The sequence below is a fragment of the Mus caroli genome, unplaced genomic scaffold (assembly GCF_978045245.1).
Source record: "Mus caroli unplaced genomic scaffold, Mus_caroli_1 scaffold_19, whole genome shotgun sequence".
In the NCBI taxonomy this organism is placed as follows: domain Eukaryota; kingdom Metazoa; phylum Chordata; class Mammalia; order Rodentia; family Muridae; genus Mus; species Mus caroli.
The window spans coordinates 66,531,034-66,544,418 of record NW_028227274.1 but is presented as its reverse complement, the minus strand read 5'-3'; the positions used below and the strand labels follow the sequence as shown (position 1 = coordinate 66,544,418).

The 13,385-nt window shown below is 47.9% G+C and overlaps 1 protein-coding gene across 15 annotated transcripts in view; it reads right to left on the bottom strand.

Moving 5' to 3' along the window:
* The window catches only part of Ldlrad4 (low density lipoprotein receptor class A domain containing 4), a 322,460-nt gene that overhangs the window by 24,161 nt on the left and 284,914 nt on the right, over positions 1 to 13,385 (bottom strand). For 13 of the 15 annotated variants that reach the window (XM_029472270.2, XM_085833737.1, XM_085833736.1 and 10 more), the window contains one exon: positions 4,393 to 4,547. In XM_029472270.2, the coding sequence (XP_029328130.1) occupies positions 4,393 to 4,547 (155 nt within the window). Of the gene's footprint in view, positions 1 to 4,392; positions 4,548 to 12,336; positions 12,478 to 13,102; positions 13,368 to 13,385 lie in introns of those variants that run through there. The other 2 variants (XM_029472281.2, XM_029472279.2) reach the window with 2 other exon arrangements.

Genomic DNA, 13,385 nt, shown 5'->3' with positions numbered 1-13,385 from the left:
GGGCAAGGGTTGTTGGCAACAGGAGAAAGGATGGTTATGGAGGTAGGAGCAGCATGTGCCGTCTCTGTGACATCCCTCAAGATTGGGAGGGAGGACTCATGGGCCAAGAACAGTTGGACAGCCAGTGTCATCTCACAGGACTGTCCCCAGCCATCGAGGCCAGTCAAGCTTTTGAGATTCTGTTCTCTTCATTTTCTAGTTTGATTTCTGCTGTTGTTAAAAAACAACAAAACAAAACAAAACAAAACAAAACAAAACAAAACAAAACAAAACAAAACAAAACAAAACCTACTCTGACCAAAAGCAACGCAGGGAAGAAAAGGAGTTATGTGCCGTACACTTCCAGGTCACAGTGCGTCACTGAGGGAAGTATTGGGGCAAGAACTCAGGTAGGAGCTCGAAGCATGGCGGAATACCATTGCTGGTTCTCTCTCGCTCATGCTCAGCTAACATTCTTATGCACCCCAGGACCATCTGCCAAAGAATGGCACCACTCGCCCTGGGCCCTCCTGCATCCAGGAACAACCAAGCCAACCCCCACACACCAATCTGATCGAGGAGGCAATTCCTCAGTCCGGATTTCCTCTCAGATGACTGACACGAGGCTATCAAACAGCCAATCAGATCTAAGGAGGACAGTCATTTCATCCTGGCTTTTCCTTTGGGTCAAAGCCAACTGTCAGCTAATGAGAAGAGAGGTGTCTCTTGCTTTCTCAACATGAACAAAGCATTATAATCCCACTAAAGATCTCACATGGCTCTGTAATATGGAAGCAAAAGACCCCACACATGAAGTGTCTCTGCAACACTCAGGCTCAGAACAATGAGAGGTTCCCTTCTGAAAGGCTGGCAGGGACCTTCTGCACCTACAAGCTGCCAAGTAGCAGGGTGTCTGAGATACTTGCCCACACTACTAGGGGAGGTGATCCTGGGGGCTGTCAGTGCTAGCTAAACAAGGGTGCTTCTGGATCTAGGGACAGGGCTTAGATAACAGATATGACGCCACAGGACAGAGGCACAGTGAACATACACATTCATCCTCATTTGCCACTCTGTCCCAAGTTCCACTAACCAACATCCCATGCAGGGGCAACTTGGCCAAGTGATGTGAACGAGAGCACAGCATCCTCTCCTCCATGATGTGACTGCCAAGCTTCTGCTAGCTCTTGGCAGGAAGACGGTAAACACAGGCTATCATACTGAGAGGGCAAGGGGAGGCAACCTGGAAAAGCAACTAGAAGCTGTCCAGCCCGGGCAATCACTGAAGTAGAGGAGACAATGGGTTATCATGTACGCTACATAAACACAGGCACTGGGTTGGCCTAAGCATCCCCAGTAGGATCAAGAGCAGCCCTGACCTCAGCCAAGGATGAGTCGGCTGCTCTCGCCTGGTCGCTTTGCTGTCCTGGCTATGATGAGGTCCAGGGATGGGAGAGGTGAACAGAGGTGGGTGGAAATGACTAGGGAAAGTGTCTACAGGCAGAGTCTCCAAACAGCTATGTCCTGGGAATACAGGAGAAGGGTGCCCTTCACCCTTGTGGGCACATCAAAGCAGCCAGGAGCACTGTGCTCATGAGATGGTGGCCTTGGTCAACAGTGTGCCTGGGCAGGTGGTACTCAGCGCTAAGGTCAGTTTCTCTGGGTTGCCGGTTGTGGAGACCCAGTGTACTAGAGGATGACCAGACTAGCTCTGTAGCACCGCATCCTCGATGTAACACCACCCCAGCCTCTACAGGACATCCCCTGGCTGAGAGGCAGACATACAGAGGAGTGATCTGCTTTTCCAGCCGTCAGAAGGAAGCAACACTTCAAGGAAGGAGTTGGTGTGTGTGTGGGGGGGGGGGGGGAGGTAGAAAGGACAGAAACTCAGGTGTGTGAAGACACAAGGAAGGTTTGTTCCCTACTCATCCACTTTATCGCTCATTTAGAGCCACAAGCTATGCAGATAGCCCCCCTCAGGAAGCAGAGCTGCAGTCTAAGGCCGAAGCGCCCTCCGTTACGGTGTTGAAACACACCTTGAATTGTTTGAACACGGGATCGAGCCCAGCCCTGAGCTGGGCAATATCTACTGTTGTGATTAACAGAGAAAGAATAGGTAGACCCTGGGGAGGGATGGCACTCACCTCTGGATGGCTCAGAGAAAAGTGAAAAGAGTTATGTGGCAGCTCACACCATCCTCACAGCCATGTTATAAACACAGGTACAAAAGGCACGCCTCTCTCCAGGCTCCACCCTGGCGGCAGATCCCAGATCTCAGCACACCACCTACACCTGCTAACAGAGACCCCCTCGGTAGATAAAATTCACCAATTACTGACTGTCTTCGTTGTTCCTCAGTGTACATCCTAGAAGGACCCCTCAAAGTCACCTTCTCACTTTCCAGAAAAGGAAGGCCCTGACAATCAGCAAGCTACCACTTCCTGGCTAGTGGTCCCCAAGCTCCCAGAGAGACCAGCACGGGGTAGACTACCAGGCAAAGAAGGCCCTTTCCAAGTAAAGCCAAATGAGAACTGTTTCTTGCACCAGTCAAGCTGTCTTCCTGCTATACCTCCTGGTTATCCCATGGTGCATATAGCCAGGATGCAACGCCTAAGGGCAGTGGCAGCAAGAGAGGATGAGGCTGGGGCTGCATGGTGGAGACACAAAAGACCAAGGGAAGGGCCTAGGCAAAGGGCCCATACTGGAACCCCGAGTACCTGGGGACTCCTAGAGCACAAAGTGCAAGACGGGAAGATTGGACATTTTAGAGCCAGAAACTAGGCTAAGTCTTACTTTGTGAGTAATGCTAATACCCAGGACTGAAGCATTGCTGGTAATTCGCACATACCTGAATGCATCAGCCTCTTGTTTGGTGGCAGTGTGAGAGAGTTGTACCACATCTGCCAAGGAGTGGCTAGCATTATATTAAGGCAAAGACCCTGTGTGGCCCTCTAATGACCACTGCAAAGAGATTTTCCTCATCCTCTTTCTTTGAGCTCAGGACTTTGGATTTGTTCTCTCTTTCAAGATCTGAGCTGCCCTTTGCACAGTGATCCTGAGTGTCAGGGTGGATACCAGAGGACAAGGCCCAGAATGCCATGGTAGGGTAGAAAAATATCTGGTCTACCCAAGCAGACCCAGAGGAGCTGGCAGGCAAAACTGGGACCCAGGAGAGACTGAGGAAGGCAGCAAGGGAAAATGAAGATGCTGACAGGAAGTGAGACTGTGAGACCAAATCCTGTCTGCTGCTACTGTCCCAGCCTGGACTTCCAGCTGTGGAGTGGATACAGTACACATACACACACACACACACACACACACACTCACACACACACACACACACACACACACACACTCTCTCTCTCTCTCTCTCTCTCACACACACACACCCTACTCCCTGTTGTGCTTGCCTCTGCCCCCAAAAACCACCAAGCCATTAGGCTCCCCGGGCAAGCAAGATGCTGCCCTGTTGAGAGTTATCCCAGGCAGAGCTGCCATTCCACACTGCCCGTTACAATGGCTATTCCCCCCACTCACAACAGCCTTCCCTAACAGGCCTTCCTCCCTTGGGAAGTGACCAGCATCCCCGGTCCCTAATAAAGGACAATCCACAAAGTATGTCTCTCCTGCTACTCAGAAAAGGATGGAAGAGGAAAACTCGATACCTCCTATGTCCTATGCCAACAGTAAGAATCTAAATTCAGCTAAAGGCACTATGTCCATGTCTCTTGCTAAAAGTCACCAGAATTTATGTACAGATTGCAAGACAGGTGGAGAACATGATGTCCCAGCAGCCCCTGGCTTCCCAGGTTTGATTACGGCTTAGCCATCCATCACACTGTTTTATGAGGAGAAGCAAGAGGCTGAGGGCAAGAGATAGGAAGCTCTGAAGAGTCCAAAGTGAGGCGCCTCACTGGATAGCTTGTGGCACCCCACCTCATTCCATCGAAGGAGGCACACATCCCACGGTCCCTTCCAGCTGGGTTGCATCCGAGAGCCACAGACACATCTGCTAATGTATCCCCGGACCAACTCCAGGACCAGATCCAAGCAAAGAGCTGTATATAACGTAGAGCTGCCCGAAGGAAACCAGACACACAAGATGGGGCATGGGTGTCAAGACCACGGCTAGCAGAACTAATTAGGGCTAATGGCCAATAATCAGGCAGGGGCGACTTTCACAGATGAAAAGACCTGAGCAAGCTGTTAGAGGGCTTTTATGTCCCTTTCCTGGCTGGATACTGGCTCTACGTGAGAAGTCCCTGAGCTGTATACATACAACGTGTGCAGCAAGGTTTGCACTCTGTACCGCAGTGAGCCGACAGGTGGGCTATCCTACCCTCTAGCTCTTGCCGTACCCTGTCTGGGGCATTCGCCAGGGGCATTCCAGATGACCCAGGCCCACACACTTACCGGCTGCAGCCCGTCCTCCTGTCTCTGGCTCTGGTTGGGGCGGTTGATGAAGGAACGTGTGGAGACTTTGTAGTGGTTCAATAGGCAGACAACGACCACCACCATCACTGTCACCACCACGACAATGATAAGGATCTGCGCGAATTCCAGCTCGGCTGCAAGGAAAGGAGGAGGATTGTGAGCAATGGCCCCGGGCACCTGTGTGACTTTCTGACTTACGGTTCCTGCAGCCGCAGGCAGTCACGACCCCCTTCCCAGACATCCGTGAGGGAGAGAGAAAGAAGCTATGGCTACATTTTGGAAGAGAAGAAAATGCAGTCATAAAACGGCTGCATGGTTGGGCCAGGGGTGATGCTTGAACTCTGCCTGCAGATGCTGTAGGTCACTTGCAGGCCTTTCGTACTGTAGCTTTTTGCACAAAGGGAGAGTCTGGGAGCGCCCTGCCCCACAGATCTCTGTCACTCAGCTTGGTGAAGTTCAAAGACCTGGCCTTCCAACATAAGGCCTTAAAGAAAATGTTTTGCTGGCCCTACCAGACCGCCAGGGTTTTGGCTACAACTTCCCTCACTGACACAGTGGAGTTCAAGGTCAGCCGTATGAGCTCACCACAGGCAGCTGTTAAATCGGCACCTGTTCATGTTGGGCCAACCTCAGGACAGCTCAGACTGTCTCTGCAATTCGCTTCCTGTCAGGCAACACCCACCATCTCTCTCCGTTCCAGCAGAGTTGAGAAAGTCTCTCGGGACTGAAGCTGCCCCCACTAGCACACCTACATAACCTCTCCAGAAAGTGAACTCATCCCTTCAGTTGAGACAAATTTCCCAGAGCGCAACTGTGCGTTAAAGAAAAAAAAAAAAAAAAACATCATATTAAGGGGCCAGCTCCAGCTTCCAGTCCTGGGAGGATCCGCCTTTGTGAGTGACTTAGAAAGCATAGCCCCATCCCACAGGCTCAGTGTCTGAGTGGTAAGGTTCCCAGTTCCAACGCTAACATTACAAATGAGTTCCTCCCGTCATTAATACGCCACGCATATGCATGTCTAGTGTCCCTCTCTGATTCAGCATTCCTGCCACGCTATCGAGCTGGGTGTGTACAGTCAGCGTTTCTCCCGACGCTCTGATCACAAGTCTGCTGTGGCTTACATTGCGTTCTCAGTATCTAACGTGTGGTGGTGCCTGACAGGTAGTAAAAGAACTTCAACAGGAAAAGGAAGAACAAAGACCGACTCAGGAACATACTCAGGCTCAGAGAAGGTACTCATGCCCACGACTCCGAGTAGGCTTTCCCTGGGGACGGCAATTACTGGCAAGACAGACCTCCACTGCATGCAGGGGACAGTAAGAACACCTGCAGAGCCCTAGGGATCTATGCCACACATCCAGTCAAAACTCCAAGGACAGACACCTCCGTGCACAGCGTGAAGAAGGCAGGGACATTCATTCTGTTCTGGCCAAAGTAAGCTTCAGCATGAAGATGGAATCCTACATAATGTTCCAGTTTGACCAACTTTATATTTTACAGAGAAACACCACAGTTGTCACAAACTGCCCTTCAGGTTAAAGCATTCCCTCATGTTTACCAGTGTTTCCTTTTTTGTTAAAAGATCATGTCGCTTAGCAGACTCAGAGCAGAGAGAAACGGATGACAACCACAAGACAGCCTCGAGGGCCTCCGCTTAACCCTTCTCTCGACAGCTCTTTCTACATTGCCTTTTTCCTGAACATGGAAGCCTGTGAAGACACAGCAAAGGAAATCAAGTTGTGTCTTCATAATTCCATGGGCCTCTCTGTATAAATGAATCCCATCTGAAGACAATCTTATTATAGAAATGTTTAAACTACTCTATAAAAGACTGAAAAGTTAAGCGTCATAGAAGAAAGCAGTCTAATGGGGCTGAAGCCCTTCGCCCTCCCTGACCGTATCCGCTCCACGCCATCCTGGTAGGAAGTCAGGTCTGGTTAGCATGCCCACTAAATAAATACTGCCTCCTTTTAATTATGACCAAATTATTAAGAGGTGAAGAGAAGTAAAGAGATGCTATGCGTATATGTGAGTGCTGGCACACATTTGTCAGTAATCTATCAAGAACGACTCCTTAAAAGTGAAGTGTGATTTCAAATGGGCAACCATTTTGAAGATGTGGTTTAAGAACCACCTGATGAAAAGCCTGTCACCTACACCCTACACCTTCATTATCACTGAAAACTTGCCCTTTTTTTTTTTTTGCAAAATATTTAATTAAAAAATTATGTATATGTGTCTGTAGCTATCTATGTTCCTATGTTCCTGCAGAGGTCAGAAGAGGGCACCAGATACCCCAGAGCTGCATCTACAGGTGGCTGTGAGCTATACAACTTGGGTGCCAAGAAGTGTGCCCTTTGGTCCTCTGCAAGAACATGAGCTCCTAACGGATGCGCCATCTCTCCAGCCTCTTGTCACTTACACCAGTAGGCAAACCTGTGCACACTGCCAGGCAAGATGGCCAAATCAGGTACAAACCTGCTCAGCACCGGAGGGGACAAGGCAGAAAGTTGCTGAGGTGATACCAGCCTCTCCTATGACGGGGCTCCGTAGAAATCAAGCATCAACAACAATACCTTATCTTTATTTATTTTGATTTTTGTACTGTCTCTTCCAATTGCTGGCAGTTTCTGATCTTTTTCTGGACTTCTGGTAATTTATACTTCCCTTTCTTATAACTAATTTGCTTTGATCTATTTGTAGTTTTTCTTTTCCATGAACTTCTGATGCATCTATGAGAAATATTTATATTTGATGGCTACAAGATTCTGTTCCATGTGTTGCAAATATTTTCTCCTTGTCTCTTATATCTGTAAATTCTTCTGTGAGTTTCTCTACAGATAATTTTTTGTTTGTTTGTTTGTTTGTTTGTTTTGAGACAGGGTTTCTCTGTATAGCCCTGGCTGTCCCAGAACTCACTCTGTAGACCAGGCTGGCCCCAAACTCAGAAACCCACCTGCCTCTGCCTCCCAAGTGCTGGGATTAAAGGCGTGCACCACCACGCCCGGCTCAGATAATATTTTTTATGGTACTAACAATTCTCTCTGTCTCTCTGTCTCTGTCTCTGTCTCTGTCTCTCTCTCTCTCTCTCTCTCTCTCTCTCTCTCTCTCTCGCTCTCTCCCTTGCTTTCTCTCTTTGTGGCTAATATTCCCCAAGCTTTTTCTCTCCTCGAAGAACTTTTACCTTGCTCTTTCATGTTTAGATCTTTATTTGTATTGCATTTTGTACTTTGGGCCCAAGACAGCACAGGGCATCCTGAATGAAATGACCTAATAATGCATTACTTCAACATCCAGGCAAGGGTGAGTATGATCTCCATGATATAAACAGTACATAGTATCGCTCCCTTTGAAAGAAAGAGTCCCACCTTCTTCCTTTTCACGAGGACTGATGTCTCTTAGCCTCCATCCCAAGCTCTCCTGTAAAAGTTGCCACATGCATAAACTCCCTGGAGCTGCCCTGCCCTTGCTGAGCTGTCTACAGCTGCACCTCCTGCCCTGGGGTTTCAAACATGAGCTCAGAGCCCTGGCAAGGATATCTAAGGCACCAAAGCTTCCCAGAAGCATCAGGCGTCCACAGGTACCAGAGCATCAGGAAACCGAGACATGTGTAGTAGGATGGGGCAACAGGTTTACTCAAGGGCTTTAGAAGCATAAATAGGGTCCCTGGAGGTGGGACACTGGCTAAGGCAACCACCCCAACAGTAAGACCCAGGGGCACTCTGGGGCAATAGGAGACTGATGGGAATCTGAGCCACTCAGCCCAGGCATGGGAGCCAGCTCTTCTAGCAGACAAGAATCCAGGGTGCCCGGTCCCTAAGGCCAGAATCTTAACAAGTCATGGCTGGCAACAAGGACATGTCAGGATCCCTGCGCTGCTTCTTAAAGCCCCACCCAATTTACATCGAGGTGTAGGACCCATAGCATAGCACCATAGGTACAGGGCTGGGGTGGGAGAGACAGCTCAACAAAAGTTTGATCTGAGTTTGATCCCTGGAGGATAGAATTGACTCCTTGAAGTTGTCTTCTGACCTCCATATGTCTGTCGTGGCATGTACAGGCTGACACAGACACCCCCCGCCATACATATGCATGCATGAGATAACATCAAATTAAAATATCTTTAAAGCCGACCTACTCTTTGAAGTCGGGGCAAAATAGTCCATGAGAAGGGATCATTTCCTCATTTAAGTTGCAAGAGACAGAAAACTAAAACTGGAAAAATAGGAAGAATAAAAATATCCAATGCTAGGGGATTCTCAAAGTGAAAAAAAAAAAGTCATTAAACAGGGAGTGACCCCCAGGGATGACATGGGTCCTGCTCTGAGGAAAGCCGCCTCTCTGCTGCCCTTAGCACCTTCCCTCCCTCCCCCCCCCCCACAAGTCAGTCACGCCATTCATTTTAAACAGGAGCCTCTGCCCCAAATCTGCACAGCTTTTCTTTATGTGATGGGGGACAGGGAGGGTGCAGTGTAAGCTCGCCACCAGACCAGACAATGTTTTGCTTTTGAGGGGTCGGTTAGGAAAGGGACGTTGAGAAGAGAATGAATTCCGAAAGCAATCCTGAGATGGGAATACTTTCTAAGCCCACCGGAACAGCAGCATCTTTGAAAGGTAATAAGATGCTTTTGAGGTTGCCATTTTTTTTTCATGTAACCCTCTATGGATTCTGAACACAGCCCACTGGTCAGGTCTCCCTTGGTTTCAATAGTTACAGACATCAACAGAAGGAAGGCCACACAAGTAAAAGGACTGGAGGTTAAACCAAATTTCCAAGCTCCTGCTCCTTTTCCGGGACGGTAGTTCAAGGTGTGGGGCGTGAGTCATTGCCACCCAAACACCAGAAATTTAATAATAAACTCGAAGCTTACAGGAAGGGATTACGGTGCTTCGGTTTATTATCGTAAAAACAGTGCCAATGACGACAGTGATGACGGCATCTCTATCTGTATAGCAACATCTCCAAGAAATTCTAAACTGTACAGTGCTGGGGACTGCAGGAACAGGTCTGTGTGGAGTAGGCTGGTCTGTTCCTTGGTCCAATGGGGCCCTGGACTGAATCATACTAGAGGCGTGAATGTCTGGACTATTTTTAATGAACTCTGGGGAGATGTGTTTGTACAACCCTTGGGTTCCTAATATAACACTCACTTCTATTTGTGGGATGGCTAGCACCGTCTCCCATTCAGCCTTTCTTCCATGAATACATCCTCGCCGGCTGAAGCCAAGGCTTCTAAATGCTTAATTAGTTCTAAGTTCCAGATGTGTGATATATTCCCTCACAGACATCCTACAATGGAAGAACACAGCGTGGGCTCTGTGGTGAGCCCTTCCTTCCACCAGCAAAACAGACGTCTTAGCAGCCACTGCTGCTATGGGAAAGCGGCCATGCAAACCACTCATGCCACTGCCAGGACCAGCCACTCCTCATGGATCTCTGAGTGATTGACTCCCATCCTTACCAACAGCAGCCTCTCCAGTTCACTCCCCTTCCTGCTCAATCTGGGAACTCAGAGACTGGGAGAAGCCCACCAGCCTGTCACAGAATCCCCCCTCCCCCCAGGGAACTCCCTTCCCAGCAAACCCTCCCAATTCTCTGCCACTGCTGGAGACACAAAGACCAGCCTTCTGCCTTCGAACTGGTCTTGTTTGGTTTCTGCATAATGAACTTGTGTCTTCATTTCCTTCCTGTGTCTGTCCTGCTCAGCAGAAACAGGTGTCGAGATAAGATGACAGCCATGGGGGCGGACGGCTCTTTATTTATGGTCCTAAGACACCTGTAGATGTCTGGATGCTCCTATAGCCTGTAAATTCTTTCCAAAACCCTAGAACCAAACAGCAGTGGTAGCAGGAAGGTGGATGGGGCAGGAATTGGAATCTACTTAGCCTATAATTGCCCTGAGCTCATGAACTATTAGGATAAAAATGCTCTTGGCAATTTTAATGGTTGAATTAGAGTTCACACTCATTCAACACCACAGTTGAGGGGCGAGATTCAGCCTCTATGACAAAAAAAAAAAAAAATGACTTCACAGCTAAAAGTTCAGGCAGCAAAGCAATAAGGGCTGTAGCTCATGATTAGATCACAGTTTTTAAATTTTCATTTTCCTCTGGGGCCAGTCGGTTACTCCAATTTATTTTTTTTAAATGAGAACCACAAAAGGGAGAAATTAAAAATAGATATACAAAGATAGCCAAGTTTTTGCAACTGCTGACTGTGTCTTCCATTATAATTTCTTCTCTGACCTGGTGAGAATAGGCGCCTGACCTTTAAGTTGCTTCCTGTATGTGTGGATGACATTCTGTTCCCACACTCCTTTTTAAGGTTTGTCTTCTGACCTTCTCTCATAGACTAAGCCCTGGGCTATATATCTTGTCCGTGCATAGCTGACGGATGTGAAGTTGCTATGTATTACATTACAAGGTGATCAGGTCCAAAGAACGGACTTCCGGTTCCCAATTTGTTTGTACACTGCCTCGCACGGAACCATCTTCTAGCAAACACTCACCAATGACTTTAATGATGCGAAAATTTTGTCAAAGATTTTTCATATTTTGCACCAAGTACCCAGCACAGATTGGAGGCTCATGGTTGCTTTAAGGCATCTGCTATATATTCCTACTATATCCCTATTTGCATACAAGGCAGTTTTTGCATAGTAAGACTGGAAGTGGCATCCTATGCTCCATCAGTGGAGAAGATAACAAGAGGACACCTTCAGCCCGACCAGGAACCTCTCATGACTCAGGTAGGCTGGGGGCAGAAGGCAGGGACTAGAGTAAGGGATTCCCAGAATACAGAGTCTGTATGTCTGTCCAGCCAAGGTAGCACCAGAGGCTGAAGCCCCTATCCAGTACAGCCACGTTTCTCTACGTACGTCATAACCCAGATTCTCCTGATCTCTTTAGGAAAAAAAAAATACCCACGCTGCAATCAAAGATGGGTGACAGATTTTCCTTTAAAAACAAAAACCAAACAACACAGCAGAGGAGTAAGAATATAAGCATTAGAAACCTTTAAAAAATAATCCGTCCCTTGACTTGCTATAAATGGGAACTGAAGGTGCCTAGAATCATAATCCCCCCTTGTACGAGTCATTTAAAATCCACCCTCGCCTCACCTCCACATTATTAATTAGGAAGGTGTCAGAAGAAATACGGCTGCACACGGAACTGTCACAGTCACGGTTTCAAGTGTGGCTCCTAAGTGCTCACTCACTGGCAGTCTGTCCGCCTTTCACTCTCTAGCTCCCCACTATTCTTGGAGTCCATTTCTGTTTCCCATTATCTATTACCTTGATAACTCAACAAACTAGTCAACAATCCAATCTCATTAAAAGAATTACATTTTTTTCTTTTCTTCCACATGTTAATTTCAGCAACTCAGGGGGGGGGAAAACCACTGTCAGTCAAAGAGGGAGATTTCTTAGGGCATTTAACACACACACACACACATGTGTTATATATTTATATGTCTCCATCCCCCGAGAGCAACAAGCTAATTGTAAACCAAAGAAGATAGAAAAAGCTCCCTTGTGATTCCCACCTGACAGAGCCAACAGACTCTCTCTGAGGCAAAAGAAACTTCTTTTTTTTTTTTTTTTTTGAGGCAGGGTCTTCTGTATCCCAGGCTGGCCCTTAACTCACTATGTACCTGAGCAAAACCTTGAACTTCTGATCCTCCTGCGTCCACCTCTCAATTTCATGAGACACATCACTATTGCCAGGTTTGAGAGAGAGAGAGAGAGAGAGAGAGAGAGAGAGAGAGAGAGAGAGTCCTGTGAAGGACTTAACTGCTCTGCTCAGCTCTGCTCAGACCAAACTCCAAGGGAAAACACACACACACACACACACACACACACACACACACACAGCAAGCCCCAAGGACCCTTCATCACCCACAGCTACCCTTTGCAAATGTACCTTTTTTAAAGAACAGGTCTTTAAATTGAACCTCCTTCAGTGTGCTGTTGTTCAGCTGCTCGATGGACATAATCAAGTCCTTTGCAAGGGGGACTCCAACTGTGGCACAGCCCACCCAGTCAAACCATCCTTCAAAATCAGCCAATCTCCTCTCCAGGCAGCTGAGAGCTGTAGTTATAGCTGGTGTGTGTGTGTGTGTGTGTGTGAGAGAGAGAGAGAGAGAGAGAGAGAGAGAGAGAGAGAGAGAGAGAGAGAGAGAAAGGGGTGAGAGAGAGGTGGAGGGAGTTCTTATGTCTTTTTCTATTCTATCAGCAGGGGCCCAGCCCAGGTGCTAGACTCAAACCCTGTGGCTCCAACCACAGACTATGACTACCAATTATCAACTGCCATCAACAGAAATCAGGAGGTCTGTGGCAGGAAGCTGGCAATGTCACAGACAGTAAGCCCGCGATCTCCAATCCCAAGAGCACTCAGTGTTTGTTGTTGACGACAACATATATCAGTGATTAGTCTGCATTTCTCTGGGTTTGGCCTCACACCCAGACAGGTCACATCCAGACATGTCACATCCCAACATGTCACACACACACAGAGAGAGGCAAGCAGAATGCAGCTAGACAATTCACCTTATTCTAGTACATATCTATCAGACAAATGGTAAGCCAGACTCAGAAGAGAGAAGGATTTGAAAGCTGCAACATAGTATCTTTTTTCTTTCCTCTCTGCTGGAAGCTTTCGGAGTTGAGGACATAAAGTGTGAGCTTACCGAGGTAACAGGGCAAGTAGCAGCATCAGCCTTGGGAATCCAGCTGCGAGCACCCAATACATCTCTCCTTCTGGAGGCCAGACTACAGGCTATCTTTCTTGATCCTCCTCCCCACAGAGTCCCCGACTGCTTACACCAGCTCTCCCCGCATTGACAGCTGGCAATGCCTTAACACAGCAAGAACTGCTCAGATTCTCAGATTCCTATTCTCTCTGAAGAAGCTCTCCTGGCGTAGCAAGCAGCACAAATACAGCATAGAGAGAAGCCTTTAAAACCAGAACTC